Source organism: Triturus cristatus, chromosome 1_2 (genome assembly GCF_964204655.1).
Source record: "Triturus cristatus chromosome 1_2, aTriCri1.1, whole genome shotgun sequence".
NCBI classification, from domain to species: domain Eukaryota; kingdom Metazoa; phylum Chordata; class Amphibia; order Caudata; family Salamandridae; genus Triturus; species Triturus cristatus.
Window position 1 is genome coordinate 649582446 of NC_140580.1, and position 17255 is coordinate 649599700.

General features: G+C 44.8%; 1 protein-coding gene across 1 annotated transcript in view; it reads left to right on the forward strand.

The window, feature by feature from the left end:
- TUBGCP2 (tubulin gamma complex component 2) overlaps positions 1-17255 on the forward strand; it is a 257023-nt gene that overhangs the window by 127425 nt on the left and 112343 nt on the right. Inside the window, exons 12-13 of the mRNA XM_085608073.1 lie at positions 3888-4060; positions 4436-4564. Coding sequence (XP_085464199.1) covers positions 3888-4060; positions 4436-4564 — 302 coding nt within the window. The remainder of the gene's footprint in view (positions 1-3887; positions 4061-4435; positions 4565-17255) is intronic.

The window sequence follows — 17255 nt, forward strand, 5'->3', positions numbered from 1 at the left end:
TTATTGAAGTTGCAGCCATTTGCTTGGCATTGTAAGCCGTCCTACTGTCCTTCAAAGAGAGACTGATTCAAATCCTCGTGGACAATTCTATGGCCATGTGGTATTGCAACAAGCAGTGCAGAGTGATGTCCTGGGACCTGTGCAAGGAGGCCTTGTGCCTCTGGACCTTGCTGAATCATCAGGGCAATTCCCGAATCACTCACCACCTGGCAGAATCTTTAAACGTCAGGGCAGCTGGAGATGCCTAGCTGATCACAAATGGCAGATACAACCAGAATTGGCACCCAGCAAAGGGTGGCTCTATCTCATCGGCACCGCAGAGAACGTGCATTGCCAACACTTTTGCGCATTGGAGTTCCCAAAAAGGTTATCTCTCTGAAATGCATTTCACCTAGAGTGGACACAGGACTCCTGTATTCCTTCCCGCTACTACATCTCCTGCCCCGATTTCAAAAGAAGATCTGGAATGACTGTGCCCATGTCATCCTAGTCACTCCAGATTTGGGCAGAAGCGTGTGTTACTCAGAACTTCTGGGCTCGAATCCAATCAGGCTGCTGCTTTGGGTGTATCTTCTGTCATAGTGTAGGGCAGTGGTTCCCAAACTGTGTCCCTGGGGAGTCGCCAAACCTAGCCTTGGGAGCCGTGCACCAAACACTTTAATGCATTTAATGTTGGAGGGTCTGGTGGCTTTAGTTAAACTAATTAGACTTAAACTCATGATGTCAATGATTTGTAAGTGACATGCCTAAAGCTGTAAACATAGTGCTTAATTGATGACATGTCGAGGGAGATGACCTCCATATTTCCCTAGATACCGGCGTTACAACACTCCCAAAGTAAGCGGAAGATGCCTGATTAATTTTGTTAGACTCGTTAATAGTTTTGTTCTTTCCCAAATTCATTTTACACCAAAGTTATCAGGAAAGTACAGTTGACCTGTCAATTAAACACACTAAGTATTATTAAGTATTGACATTTGTACTTGAAACATAGGTACTTCCAGTACACATTTCTTTCAGTACACACACATTTCTAGACAGGCCTGCTCTCTCCTGGAGCACAGGGAAGTAAAACCCAATAAATGGCATAATTCCAACATTTGGAAGCAAGAAAGAGGGACGTTTAGTAAAAAAAAAAAGAGGAATTTATTTTACTTGCATTTATTTGGAGGCAATTTTAGGGCGGAAACAGAAAAAATAAAGCAGTATGTGGTTTACAAAATCGTGAGTCACCCTGCTGAGACAGGTGTGTTGGCACGTATGACATGCGTAGAAATGGAAGAGTGCAAATATTTTTCAAGCGCAGAAACACTTTGACAATGGGGCCTACATGCATAGGGGTGCTATCTAGCACTGTAAGTGGGATGAAAAAGTTTGAGAGGGTACTCTAAGAAAGGCATGGGCAAAGAAGTTTAACTAGGAATATTTTATTAGAGGCACAGCCTTAGTAATACGAAACACCCTGCGTATATAATTATAATACTTTCACCAGCTTTATCCCAATCATTTTCAGGGAGAAAAATGCAAGTACTCCTGAGGCCGGGCTTACACCAACCCACCCTCCCCCAAAAAATAACTGTGGGGAGCCATGGGCAATGGCCAATGGGTCAAGGGAGCCACGGATCAAAAATGTTTGGGAACCACTGGTGTAGGGCAATGACTTGGACTTAGGCCTACGCAATCTAAAGCTCCATGAGCGGAGGCAGTTGACTGCATTTGATCTTTCTTCCAAAGTAGTGGCTGTCATTCCTGCTGCCAGGTGTCCTTTTGCAAAGTCTGTTTATTTTTAGACTCTGGCACAAGATTGAGGCTTCGTGTGGCACTCGTAATGTGGACCCTTTTTTGAAGGCCAAACTGTCCAATGTCTTGTTATTTGTGTTATCTTTAGCCAAGCTAGGACCTGCAGTGGTCACTGTTAATGGTTACCTATTGGCCCTTTCAGGCTTTTTGTGTTTGCCAGACCGACCATGCGTGTTCAAATCAACTGTGATGCAATTTCTTAAAGATTTAATCAACGATTCTACCTAAACCCCTCGTTGTGCCTCAGTGGGACATTATTTGGTTCTTATTTATGTGCACTCCTTTTGAGCTGCTGTACAGTTATCCCTTGCGTCTCCTGACCCATATGATGGTCTTTCTCATCGCGATAATCTTAGTTAGTCACTTGAATGAGCTTCAAACTCTTGTCAGTCCTACACTGCCATCTTTCCAGGCAAACTGGTGCTGAGGACTAGAGTTGCATTTCTACCAAAGGTTGGCACTCCCTTTCATATTGGGAAGTCACACTTCCAACATTCTTTGCTCCGGATGAGGGACTCCATCTTATGGACCCCAGAAGAGCACTGAACTTTTACATTGATCGTACCAAAGACCATCCGGAGGACGATCAGTTCTTTCTGGGGTTCTCCCGGGGTAAAGACAGGCAAGGTAAGTGAGTAGAGGATTTTATCCTGGTGGCTAGTCCTTTGTATTAAGATCTGCTATACGTTGGACAAGAAGGAGCCCCCAGAAGGATAGTGGTCTACTCCAATAGAGCTAACGTTGCTACAACTGACAGGCACATGTTGTGCCTGTCCTGGATATATGTTGGGCTACAAAGTGGTCATCCGTTCACACGTTCTGAAGCATTATTGCATTTGACAGCCATGTCAAGGGCATTTTGGCCATTCTGTCCTGCTGGACATTAGGTCTGAGTCATTCCAGAGAACCACCAAAGGGGAAGATACTGCTTAAGTATCAATTATATTGAAAAATCTGCTGTTGGAAGTAGCCATCAAAATAAAAAAGTTACTTTTCTTCAGTAACACTCTTTGATGGCTACTCTGTCTAACCGAAGATTCCTCAGCGCTCTCCACCCTTCCCTTTCTGTGGTATGGACTCTTTTCACATCTAAAAAGGTCCTGAAATAGCGATCTGCACATGGGAGCAAATAATTGATCCTTTGAGTTCCGTGTCTAAGGGTGCGGAATGTGTCAAGTAGGAAACTGACATCATCGCACTTGGATGGAGCTTACATGCTGTTCCAGCTGTCACTTCCAATGCAAGTGTGATCAACATGGAGCTGCATGACACCATCTACTGGTGTGCCAGGGCTATGCTGAAAGATATTCTGGATCTATTCTGGGACCTGGAGATACTCTAAAGGTGACAAATCGGAGGTTAGAGAGAGTATCCAGTAGAAAGAGCATTACCGGAAGTAAGTAACTTCTTTTTTCTGGTTTATCAGCCTTTGATATCACATCTAGATCTTATGCATCCCTTTCCATCCTTCTTTTTTGCAATTGACCTCTTAATCTGGTCCCACTCAATTATTTTTAAATCAACTTAACCTTTCTACACAGCTAACATTGTACCTTCTTCCTTTTGCAGAGGGTCAGGAATAAAATGATTCCATCACAACAAACACAGGGGTGGTGGCTAGCTATTTCTGTCAGGCCACTATGTAGCCAAACACAGTGTGGTCGCAAATAGCAACCTACTTAACTAATACTCATTAAAAAAGGCATTCTGTGAGCCCCTGCTACTGGAGATTATGCAATGAGAAATAATAATACATTGGTTGCATCGCAAAATTAAATAATGGTCACAGAAAATCCGTGCACAGTTTGCAGCCAGTTTTAGCCACCAGTCTTTTAGTACAGCTGGTCCTGAATCTCTTCACACCGTTAATCTAGTTTTGCTTTTCTTTCTGTATCTGTTCTCTTTTACAAATAGCTTGAGTAAGCTCTTTCACTATTAACTGCTTGCTTTATAATTGCACAAGTTATGTAATATTTTGCAATAACCTATACTTTTATTGTCCTAACTGCTTTTGACCCATTGCACTCTGTCAGTGACTTGCCCATGGACATTTTCAGTTCTTCTGACGCCTCTGCTTCTCACCACAGGTTGACCTGATGTCCCATGATCTTATCACACAACTTCTACGGGTTCTCGCCATTGAAACTAAACTGGAAAAGGCATTTATCAATACTGATCCGACTGAACTGGTGCTCAGTGGCCTGGAGGCCTTCTCCTTTGACTACATTGTTAAGTGGCCCCTGTCGCTTATAATAAACAGGTGACTTATCGGAAAAAGCATCTACATCTTTTACATTTGAGATAAGGTTGCACTGCTGATGACTTTTTAGTACAAATGTTGTGTTTAAGGAATGTTTGATCCAAGATTGGGCTAGCTTGCGCTTGTGCATACTCTCCAATATGGGGGTCCCTGTATTTTATTGAAGTTTGTACCTTACCATAATTCACGAATGATAGTGGAAGAAAGAAAAGGGCAAACTTGGTATGCATATTTATGAGAAGGGCATTTGAATACTGTATTTGCATACATGTTTTAAACATGGCTAGTCAAATGTTTTTGATCAATCATTAGTACATTTTGGGCAGTAGTATTTCTGTACTCAAGCTGTCCCCTGTTCCACTTTGGGTTGCACAGGAAGGCGCTGACTCGATACCAGATGCTTTTCCGGCACATGTTCTATTGCAAGCACGTAGAGCGGCTGCTGTGCAACGTCTGGATCTACAACAAGGCTGCCAAGCAGGTGTCCCTGCACGCTGCCAAATGGTAAGTTAGGTTGGAGCCTCTGCTTCAGGAATTGTGTACAAGCTGGCATGAATGTTGTCTGAATGTTATATAGTCTTGGAGTGTGTAGTGTAATCTTCCATGAATCCCACTCATGCTAGCACGGGCCTGTCTGAAGTATATACTGTTTGGGGAATGTCGGGCAAACGTGGAGGAATCCTGTACATGGGATGGACATGTCTTATCTTTGTAGTATGTAAGTGCAGTTGTATGGTGCAGTGCTGTTGAAATCCTTGACTTGCTGGTTGTGTCCTCTGGTAAGGCAATGCTGTCTTTATGTGTTGGTCAAACCTCTTTTAATTCCACAGCTCTGTGATTCAATTCCTAAACAACTATTAGATTGTTACCTAAGCACTTGCTCACAACACCTGTTTTTTTTAGTGCCTATACAATCCACTGGTTAAACTGTTACTGTATTTCATGCATTTTTCATTGCTACACTTATTCTTTGACTGTTCTGGTCATCCGGTCCGGATCTTCCAGAGAGCTCGCAGCCAGTGTGCCTGAAGCCGCCGCTCCCTGCACTCCACCCGCCCGCCCGTTTCCACACTGACACTTTCGACTGGGCCGCTCCGAGAGAGAGTGCGGCGACGGTGCCAGCGGCAGGGTGCGAGCGGAGCAAAGAGAAAGGACACCGGTGGGAGAAGTGTAGGCTGAGCGAACTTCCGACCTCTCTTGGCGCTGGGCTGTGGCCCATGGTTGGCGGGCACTGCGATCTCTAGCGGTGCTGAGTGGTGGTCCCACGGCGATCCCTTGGCCGCACCTGGACTGGCTCGTGATTCCGCTCTGAGCAACAAGTGCGGTAAGTGCGGCCGCTACCAGGGGTGAGTCTGCGGTGTGCTAAGCGGGACCAAGCTGGAACAGCCACTGAAACGAGCTCAAAACCCATACTGCAACGGCAAGCGTGGCCCCATCAGTGGGTGGTTGCAGTGAGAGACTGAATTAAGAGCAGGCGCTGCAGCCACGTGCCCGCATGCCCCCCAACCCCCATTGACTTTACTTGGGCCACCGCCACGGTTACCGTTACCATCGGCTCCCGGTCCCGGTCTCGGCCCCCCCCCCCCCGCAATTAAGAGGGCGTCGCTGCGAGAGTGGAGGAAGGCAGAGCGGATGAAAGCCGAAGGAGAGCCGCAAGGGCTGTAGCTGCTGGTGTGGAAAGGCTGCCCGGACCCCCCTGATCTCGTCTGGGCCCACGTGAGCCACAGAATCGATGTGAGTCCCCCCACATTAGGGAGTGAGGGATCGGATCACTGGGAGCAACAGGCTGTGAGAAACCACCATACACAGTGGGTGCGGAGTCTGACCGGCGGTTGGGCTGCGTTAGCCCCCCCCCCCCCCCTCCCCCCCCCGCGGCGACAGGAGCCGCATTTGGAACCAGTCTCCAGCCTCCGATCCTGGCAGCTGGAGGAAGAGCTGAGAGGGCCGTGGGGAACTGCACTGGTGCCGCGCTAGTAGTAGGAGTCAGCGCCTTAGCGGTAGGAGGAGCCGCGGGCATCTCCTCACCGGCGACACTGGTTGCATTGTCGCCTCGCAGGACCAGTCTGTGTCCATCCTAGCGGCTGGAGCCGCACCAGCGCCCCTGAATCACCTGTTCCTCTAAAATCTTCTTTCAAGCAGCAGGCACGGCAGCAGAGAGCATCCAGTCACTCTCAGTTATCCACTTTCCGTCATCCACAGTCACCTTTGAACCCCAGGTCTCTATACGGAGCATACCGATACTGCCACAAGAATGAGGTCGGGCAAGAAAAGAGGTCAGCCAGTGACTAAGCCCAAGCTCAAGGCCAAACGACCTGATGACAACAATTCGGCCAGCGGGAGCTTGGTCAGATCCCCAGAAGGGTCCAATAGCGATTCAGCTCATCAGTCCGGAGTTTATTATTACCATCTTCGTCAACCAAAAAATACAACAAAATGTCATTTTCTAAAAGACCCACCTTCATCTATCTTTTCATCCAGTGGCAAAATCTTGGGCCTCCAGGACCCCCTTCTTCCTCTACCTTGCAAAGAATCACCAGTACCAGCGTCACAGGGACTGGTCCCCCCTTACGCCACCAACACACCTCCTGTCAACTAGCGAAAAAATGACAAAAAGGCGCCCGACAACAGGGGTACCACCAGCAAAGTAGCTCAGCAAAAGGAAGGCAAGGGAGGACAGTCCCCCTCTGGCTTACAGTCTGCTCAAAAGCCCATAATCACCTCAATCACCTTATACAACCAGAAATGAAGACAACCCTCGCTCAGTCATACGTCAAGCCCAGGTAAAGCTTTAAACCAAGAGCATGAGGCGCTCAACAGCTCTATCGTAAATGACCTCTTTAAGTCTATTAGCGCCTCCCCCCACACTCTGGAGACCACTGAGACCGCCAAGATCACTCAACTGCCTATAGAAGCAATTGCAATAGTACGCGAAGAGGGCCATTACAAGCAGTCGAAGGAGGCCACGGAAACCATACAAAACTCGGGGCGAGACAGTCTTACCAACGTCTCTCATTCGGGACAACAGGAATGGGGGGATACAATCCTTCCTGAAACTCGGGTCACCCCTGCCAAACATCCTCTGTCTATAGCCAAAACCAAAGAAAATCAGCACGTTAACCAGGCTTCCTATCAGGTGGTAACTTCTCCAAACGTAATAAACCAACAAAGTACTTCAGCCCTTTCGGAATCCCCAAGCCTCCTAAGCTTATCTGGGATCGAACTAGGGACCCAAATTTTCGAACGCACCTAAAACGTGGGACGTTTTACTAAATACAATGCAACGAACGGTTGACACTCTACACTACCAGTCCGATAAAATGGATCTACAACTGACCATACTTGACACCTTGGCCCTCTTCGTGGGGCGGATTGACGAGAAACTAGGGCAACTAAACCTCCTAATCGGTAGAGCTCAGCAGGAAGCAAAGTTAATCTGCAGCTGCGGTCCAATTATTGACAAACTATCGTCACTTCCAGAAATAGTATCTACTCTGATTGAAGGTTTACAAAGGGGGCATTATAAAGAGGGACCGGACACTAGCACCAGCACAAAAACCAGCTTCGAAAACCCAAAAAAGGACCCTTTCATAGCTAAAACCACTGACAAATCTGTTCTGTCAACCCCAGAGTGCACTTCTCCTAAATGCCACCCTTGTCCCTCCGAGCACCAAAATCCAACTCAGAATGCCAAGCAGCGTCGTCAACAAAGAAGGAAAGGCCGTAACAAAAAACTAACCTTAGCCTCTCCCTTTTTAAGACAGAATCTGGACAGGAGCAATCTGAACCAAAATTTCTTACAGCTCTCTCCACAAGTGCAGAACAAATTTCTATCAAGACAAGCGAACCTACAATAGGGGGAAACCCGGCAGTTCACAAAGAGGCTCCAATATTGGGGGCAGGTCGGGCCCAGTCCAGCAGCCACACTGCCTCCTACAGTACTATGGTCCTCAGTGGGACCAGCAATGGGGAAGCCGTTAACCTCCCAAGACAACAACCACCAAACATGCCAAAGGAGGCGCTGCTCACACACGGTACTGTCCCAGTACCGGAATCTACGATCATCCTCTACCCGCCCCAATCATCGGGCAAGGAGCCCACACTTTCTGGACTTTTGGGTCCCCGAGCTCAACTGCCCCCCCCCCCTCCAGACGGAGCCCCTAAAGCCCCCTCAGTTTCTAGGCCTCAGGACCTCCCAACTCTTGAAACCAATCTGAGATCCCTACAACAGTCTATATCAAACAATGGAGGAACCTACTTGGGTGGCAACTATCCAATAGCTCAGCCGGGACCCCAAACCATGAATTCCACCATTACTGTTTTCACTCCAGAGTATGAATCAAAAGGCCCGTTTGACATCTTGAATAGGGGTAACCTACTCCGACTCCTAAGCACCATGCCAACCCTAAACGATTTATGTTCAGCTGATCTTCTTTCAGTAGAATTTATAAAAGTGGACAAAATACAGAACTTGGAAGCCACAAAAGCAACCTAGAGGTCGTCCGAAATAGCTAATAAAATTCTTGAGGCGCAGACAACCCTCAAAGCATGGGGGATCCAATCAGCTTTATACCACAACACAGGATATCCGTTCCCCCTGCTCAAGAGACCCCGTGAAGGACTACCTCTGAAAAACCCACAGACCACGTCAGTCCTAAGGGGCACCCAGGGTCGTCCACTGCTAAAGAGGCAGGTGCTGAACCATCAAGAAGGCACAATAGCTCCCCACTCAGAAAATTTCGAAAACATCCGGATCTTTAGGATAATCAATGCTACGAACTATCCACGATGACAGGGCAACCTGATAAGGACAGATTAGAACTTAGACACTACGCTACTAAAACTGTGTTCATGGAACATAAACGGGCAAAACAATAAGGCTGCAGACGCTGAATTCCTTCGATATGTAAAATCATTTGACATTATCCTATTACAGGAAACATGGTCAGAAAACCCGGTGCAAATAGAGGGTTACACATGTTTTTACACTTCAGCCACAAGAAAAAGTAAATATGGCCGGCTAGCGGGCGGCTTAGCCTCTTACATTAAAATTACAAAAATTCACAGTGCCCTGGAATTAACTCATCAATCCCCAGTCATAAACACATTAAAGATCAAACTAAACCTTAAAGGGAAAAAAGAAGAGGTATTGGTGATCAGTACTTACATAAACCCGAAAAAGAAAAAACAGGAGTCGAAATCTCTATTGGACTACCTGCACCAACTGATGTCCACGCAAACCACCTCCAAATTCATTCTGTCGGGAGACCTCAATCAATATATCCTAGGCTCGTCGATAAACAACGACATTCAAGCTCAGTCCTTCTACTGGAATATTCCAACCCAATCCATCAATGGCCAGGGAAAAATCTCCAAAATGGGAAAGGAGCTCCTAGAAGAGATGAAGCATTTAGGGCTGAGAGTCTTAAATGGAAGATTTTGAGATGATTCACCATCTGCTGCCTCATTCCACTCAGGTAACATGTCCTCCACAATTGACTACACTCTAGTATCTCTCCCACTTTTCCATCATATATTAAACTTCAGCCTAGGAGATAAAGGAGACAGTGACCACCGACCTCAGGAAGTCTCCATTCTGGCTTCTCCAGACTTAACCTTCCCCAATCCTACAGGATCCCAAGCTTGCCACACAATAAACCTTAAAAGAATTAAATCCTCAGTGGCAAACACAAAGGAGGTACTCTCAGCAGCAAAATCTCAATTAAACAGTCTGAAATACCCCATGGGTAATCCTATAGCCCTATGGGAGATCTTCACAGATGTATTTTCAAACCTCTACTCTACCACAGCTCAGCACCACCCGTCTCACGGCTCAATGACCACAGGGAAGATATCCAGTGCTCATAAATCTGCCCTGAAACATCAAAAAAATGCCATAAACAGACTACTAAGGCTACAGAGGACACATCAGGGGGGCACGAGCACACTTAAACAGCTTCGCAGACGTAAGGCTGATCTTAAAAAAACTCAAATGGGAGATCAAAAGATGCAAAGAAGATGACTTTTGGGCTAAACTTCACTGTGACATTAAAGCAAACAACAGTGCGCGCTTCTGGTCCACCCTGAATAAATTCCTAAACCCCAAACATGGAGGCATAACATCACATGTAACAGATGACTCCTGGGAACTCTCCTTAGCTACCCACTTTAATCAACAGGCTGTAGGAACAATTAGGCACCAGGATGTTCAAGTGACCAACCCACAGCAAATAACGACATTACATGAAGAGGCAGCACCTGAAATCAGCGCAGTTACAATCAGGGAACTAATTTCCAAAGGGAGGAAAGATGGAGCGCCAGGGCCAAGTGGAATACCACCAGCTCTCTTTAAACACGATCCGGAGTACTGGTCAGAAATTCTGACCCCACTTTTCTCCTCGGCCAGCCTGTCTGGGGGCCTCCCAGCGTCATGGAAGGGCTCAGTTATCTCACCAATATATAAAGCAGGCGACCGAGCTCTTCCTAAAAACTATCGCCTGATCGCTCTATTGGACATTGAGGCAAAGTATTTCGCAGGGCTACTATTGATTCAGTTGTGTGAATGGGCTACTAAGAACAACTTAATTCCACCTAGCCAAACAGGATTCTGCAGAGACGCTGGAACAACTACAAATCTTTTAGCTCTATCACTACTCATTGATAAAGCAAAACAGACCAAACAAAGCCTCCACTTCTGTTTTGTAGAATTTAAAGCAGCCTTCGACAATGTCAATCGAGCAAATCTGTGGAGGAAACTAGCTTTATGGGGGATTCCCGTACCACTCTTAAATCTTCTGATAGAACTGCACTCCAACACATGGGTCCAAGTGAAGCTCGGAAACGGCACCCACCTTTCAAGGCGCATAACCACCACAAAAGGCCTTAAGCAGGGGTGCGTTTTAGCACCAACTCTCTTCAACCTATACACAGCTGATTTGCCACCAGCTCTAGAGGCCTGCAAAGCACACGCCCCTCGTTTGGGGGGGTCGAACGCTGCCCAGCATATCCTATGCAGACGACGTGGTTCAGATTAGTCACACTAAGGTAGGTCTGCAACATCTTATCAATGTACTGCACGGATATGCTGAGGACAACCTGCTCAAAGTCAACATTGAAAAAACCAAAACATTGACAATATCCAAAAAAAGAAAATCCTTCTCCTGGTCTTTTGGGATAAGGGCAATTGAGAACTGCTCTGAATACAAATATCTTGGTGTCATTGTCGACAGGGGCGGCCAGATTTCAAAACATCTTGAGGCCACCAAGAGGAAAGGCATGATGATTGCAACAACTCTCAGACAACTTAAAACCAATCTGTCTGGGCCAACTCTTCTGCCACTACTGCGAGTCGCCCAAGTAAAAATCGAGTCATCAATTACTTACGGTAGTGAAGCCTTAAGAGGTACAGATGCAAAACTGCTGGACATAACTATCTCAAAAGCTTACAGAGTCCTCCTAAACCTACCACCATATACCTCACAGGCTCAAATCCGGCTAGAATTTGGTTTAACCAAGCAACTACTCGCTAGGCGAGGATCATACATCAAATGCTGGTACAAAATAAAGAACTCGCCTGAAAACACACTGAATCACCAGCTTTGGGAAAACCTGCGCGGCAGCTCCACTGCACTTGCAAAAAACTACCTAGAGGAGTCACTAGCAAAGACCGGTCTAAAAGATCTATGGGAAACTTCCCTTCCGAACACACAATTTAAACGTGTTGTAAATAAGAACATAAAGCGACTCTCATTTACAGAGGATAAAGCTACCTTTGCTCATAGACGCCACGCATGGATGATACTGAGCTCTTATAAATCGCCCGGGTTACAGGCATACTTCGGACTGGGTTATTGCAGGAAATCAAAAGAAGCATTTTTAAAACATAGGCTCAGAATCTTACCAGCCATACCCCACTTACAACCTTGGCTGAGAAAGAACTGTGGGCCCACATGTAGGCTGTGTGGCTCAGGGAAAGAAGATATGGAACATCTGATATGCTCCTGCAAAAAGCTAAAAGAGGAAAGAGTAGCTCTCCTGAAAACCACCTTCAGCGAACTTAACATACATACACGGAGACAAGCAGTCATTGCATGCTTTGACCCAAGACTTTTACATCTGAATGGACTGTTGGTAAAATTCCTGAATCTAGTTAAGTTTAAACAACCTAAAACAGATGATGGTGCACAGAAAATCAAGGAATCGTGAACATTTCTTAAACTTTTACTTTTTAACTCTTATTCTCTTTTTAAGACTGTTCTCAAATTTAGAAATTGATGAAATGTGTATTTATCATGAACCTTTGTAATGGTTTTAATTAATCAGAAACAATAAACTTTTACTTACTTACTTCCATTGCTTTTAGCCGTTTGATTGAATCATTTGCACTGTTAACAGTGAATAGTGCCACTAAAATCAAGTTTAGTCATAGAAGCCTCAGTAAATATACAGTCAGACCTGCTCTGTATACTGCAGGTGACCCTCAGAATTCTTTCTGATATATTTTTTCTAAGTGTGTTTTCTAGCGTATTGATTTTGTGTGAAATGAAATCAGATCTCAATTATTTGGAAAATAGAGGCAGTGTTAGTCCTTTTTCTCTGCTGTTTTAGTGTAGAGCGCTGTTCTCATTTCCTCTTTATATGCTGTTATTCTCAATAAAACCATGTCAGACGTATAAGGAGACTTCATTCAAGAACAGTTATTTTTGCAGAGACTAACGCTTGCTGGTGTGCCTCAGCGAAGATAACAATATGAAATGAGGTGTTCTGTAACAGAAGGTGTGAGGTTGAAGCCTGATTGACAGGGAGGTAGTAATGTTTTACTATCTGTATTTTGACAGGAAGTTGGAGAAAATACAGAAATCCTTTGGCGAGTGGGTCAGCGAACAGTGAGAACAGTGGTTATAATGTCACCTAGATTTCTGTCCAACTGAGGTTGGATAAGGGGATTTCCAAATTGGTTGTAATGTGAAGGCCAAGATGCCTTCAATGTGGCAGTAACAAAGCCTTCTTTGATTGACTGCACCAGTATGTGTTAACTTCATTTGGGGATGGCAGTCTGGATGTATTTCTCATTCAATTGCAGATCAGTACTTTCCGCAATTGAATTCTGAGGAGTCGAGCAGACACCAAACTATCCTATTTTTTTCCTAATTCGTATTCTTCTGTATCCAGCATGCGGGCAAATCACAAGAACCAGTCATTCAGTATCTTTAACATGTGTTTAATTGCACACTGTAGCTCCTCCATTTGCTTAGGGAAATGCTTCATTTTATTCTTTGCATAATTCAGGCTTCATAATTTGTATATCAGTACTAAACCCTGAATTTGTTACAGCCATTGGTTTTAATCAGTGGCTTATTTAATTCTACAGTTGCCCAGTTTTTTTCTTTATTTCATAACTGGTAGTTTATATTCTTTACACCATCTTAAAATCTGTGCAGTAGGTATTACATTGGTATATCTCAGGCGTCAACCTGTGTCAAGTACACTGGATAAGCTTTCTCAAGGATGAAATGAACACAAACATGAATTGTTTTATAATACTTATTTGTTTATGAGTTCTCTTGCCTATAAAAAATATTCCCACACATGGTCATGCAAATCTGATGTAGATATTAAATTTATTTTTAATTCAAGCCTATATCTTCACCAGAGTCCCTTTGTTTATTCAGTAACCAGAGTATAGCCTTTCACAGTGTTTCTATATATCGTGCACATTATTCCAGTTTTAACAAAGCATTATATTACCTCAGTTCAGTACATGGAAAAACTTGTCTCTTTAACTGAATTATAAAAATTGCTAATGAGAATGTTAATTTGGCTAGATTATCTTCCTGATACACATTGTTATTATTGTGTGTTGGCTCAAGTTTAAAGAAAGCGATAACAAGAGCATTTGTCTATAAGTGACAAACTTGGATTAAAAACATGCATCATAAATATGGTGGAATTCAAGAATTGTGAAGTGTTAATTACCTAGATTTTATAGAACAGTTGTGTTCAAATTGTGGGTTGGGTGCAATTAAACTTAAACATACATACCTTTGCAACTATAATGTGGTCTGTGTACATCATCTGTTGTAGTGTCATGTAAATATCTGTGCCTTCAAGGTTAGCAGTGCTACAGAGAAGGTGTAAGTAAAACATAGTCTGTTCCGTGTATGCGTGTGTTATCCGTGTGTGTGTGTAATCTAGAACAATGCATCATTTCAGCAGCCTATATTCTGCCATTGTAATTCATGTGGCAGAACTTAACTATTCCTGAGCTTTAATGTAAACCATGCTGCTCATTCACAGTTTTATTACAAATTATTAACTATCCTGTTCTTCTTTTACCTGTGTTGTCCAAACTAAAATGCTTGCAAATTATCAGGTTTTTTATGATTCCAAACATTTCAACTGTTTTATAAGCATATATTATGATGGATACTTCTAAGCACAGATTCCTCTCCATTAGAATTGTCCAGACTTCCAGACTGGATCCAGAGAATTCTTTAGCCGCACTCTTTTTCCATCCAGCTCCACTGTGATTCCATACCCTCTGGAAGTAAGGAGAGGCGTTGCATTTAAACAACAACCTTACACATGTGAATGTCAGCATTTCTTTTCTTTCTGCAACGTTCAGTGTGGATCTAGCACTCCGTTCCCAACTCGTCGCTCTCCCAGTGACTTCCAAAATATTTACAGACATTGAGCTATGGAAGATGTCTACCCCAAAAACGTCAGGATTGTTCCATGCAAAGAATGCAGGAAGCAGCGGTTGGTCACGGACCCAGTACCCTGTGTTTGTGGGGTTTGGGCTCTTGCTACGACTCAAAGTTGTGTGCCAAGTATGCCCTCATGCTCTCAAAGCTGATCAGAGTGTAGGAGGGGAAACGAAACGCTGTGTTGCCGTGCTTAAGAAAAGGTTGCAGTGAAACAAAAAGTTATGCTCCAGGTTGTAGATATGTTCACGATCCCAGTTAAGAGGTCTGTCCAATATAAAACCCCGTTCAAAGCCTTCCAGTAAGGTAAAGTAAAAAATGTAGCTACCGTAAGCGTGTAAAAAGAAAACAGAGTTCATGCCCATCCCACCACTCAAACGTCTAGTGGGGACGTCAATCAATAGGTCATTTAGTCCCAGTGTTTTCTAGCCCCATACCACTCTCACATCTAGTACCTGAGCCCCAAATTCCCCGGACCCTCATTGGTCCCGCAGCAAATAGAAGTCTTCAAAAGAGCTCTGCTGCAAATTTTCCAGGATGCTACAAGTTCCCTCTGGTGTGCCCATGGATCCCATGAAGCTGCAAGGGCCCTCAGTTAGACGTCTGCCGCAGGCCCTCCTCTAGTACCCACTGACCCCTTGGTACCTGACACCGGGCCTGTACTGACTCTGGTCCAGACTTCTACTCTGGCTCCAAGGCACACACTGGTCCTTTCCATGCAGGAGGCTATACCTTTCTACCTGTGCGATGCGTGACACAGTTTCGATGCCAGTCTCTGACCCCCAAACCATTATCTTCCCACTACAGACCTATATCGCTCTACAAAATTACTAAAGCACAAAGACACTTTATCCTTCTCAGTCTCGTTCTTGACACCAGTATTACAAGAGGCAGGAACCCTAATTTAGTTCTGATTTTGACTTGTTCTAGGCATACCTCAGGACCCTCACAAAATTTTACGGTTACAAGAAAGTGGATAACCTGCCACCCAACCCCACAATTGCACTAATGTAGGGCTGTACCTAGACTTGCAAAATTCCAATGAGCTAAATACATCCCTAGAGACAAAGCTGGACTCACCATCTGAGCCACCAACAAAGGAAATAGCCTTTTTCACAGCAGTAGTGCAAGAAGCAGCAGATGTCTTGGGCTTACAATTGCCGACTGTTGAAACTAAGGCCAGTTTGTTGTCTGAAATCCTTCAACCATGCCCTAGTTCACCTGTGGCACTATTGCCATTCAATCAGTGAGGCTCTCAAATGTACTCTAATAACTGCTTGATCTAAGTAAAGCTTGGCTAGCTGACCGTTGGTTGCCCCCAGGGCAGGTGACATAAACCAGCCCCCAGTGAGTCCAACTTTTTGAAATTACACCATGGTCTTGAAAAACGATGGTACAGGAGTTAACTAGTAAAGCCATTTTACATGCCTTTCTAATCAATCTCCCCCAGATAGGGAGTTGCAACATTGATGCTTTTGGCAACAAAACATTTTCCTCAGGTAGCTTAACTGCAATCCTTAAGTGTAGTGTACCCTTTGGACAGGTACCCATGCCTTTTGGGACATGGTCATTGATATCTTGCCAGCCTCTCTGCCACATACTGTTCATATGGGATCATTTGGGCCAAAGTATATTTTGTATGCTGGCTTGGACAACACAGATTGTAGAGGCAGTGCTGATGGCACCAGTGTTGTGCTTGGACCATATACTTCAATGAAGTCAATTGGGTTTTAGGAGATGTTCAAGCATCCATACTTCATGGATGTGCCCTTTAGACAAATCAAGACTGTTCATGGACATGGCTGACTTGGCTCTTGATTGAATTAAAGAAGGTTCTGGCACAGTAAGATATTTGGGGTTGTTGTCACCAGCCAGACAATTTCACCAGCAGGTCAGAAAAGTCAGGGGCTAATCAAGATGCCTAGCTTATTGGCAGCCTCATTGTTACCAGCCTGCGCAGCAACACAGTCAATTATTTCCAGGCAGAGGATGCAGTGGTTGTCAAGTCTTTTCATACCAGCAAGAACTGAAAACCTTTAGCTCCTCCGCCCCTGCTTTAGCAGTTTCCAAGCCACTTTGATTTGTCCACACAAACCCACAACCAGTCATTTGTGGACAGTGTACAACATTTCCTTCCCACCTGGAGATCTATGAATGATGAATGTTGATATTTGCAGGGTGCGAAGGAACACCTATAGGCTTAAAGGCATCAAACAATTGAAAGGCGCTTTAGCCCTGACTTTCTAACAGAATAAATCCATCACATCTGAGCGATGTATTTTGCAAATTGTTCAAAGGGACTGTTCCCTGCCTTACATTGCTTCCTCACCTTACCCCCCCCCCCCCCCACATCAGTGAATTCTGTAGGATCACTGCACTATCTTGATAGAAGAAGGCAGTCTCCCACTGTCCAAAGGTGCCAGTGAGCCGATGCTGGACTCTGAAAGGAGTGATGTCTCCTTTTTGCACTGTTTACTCATGCTGAAGAAGGATTG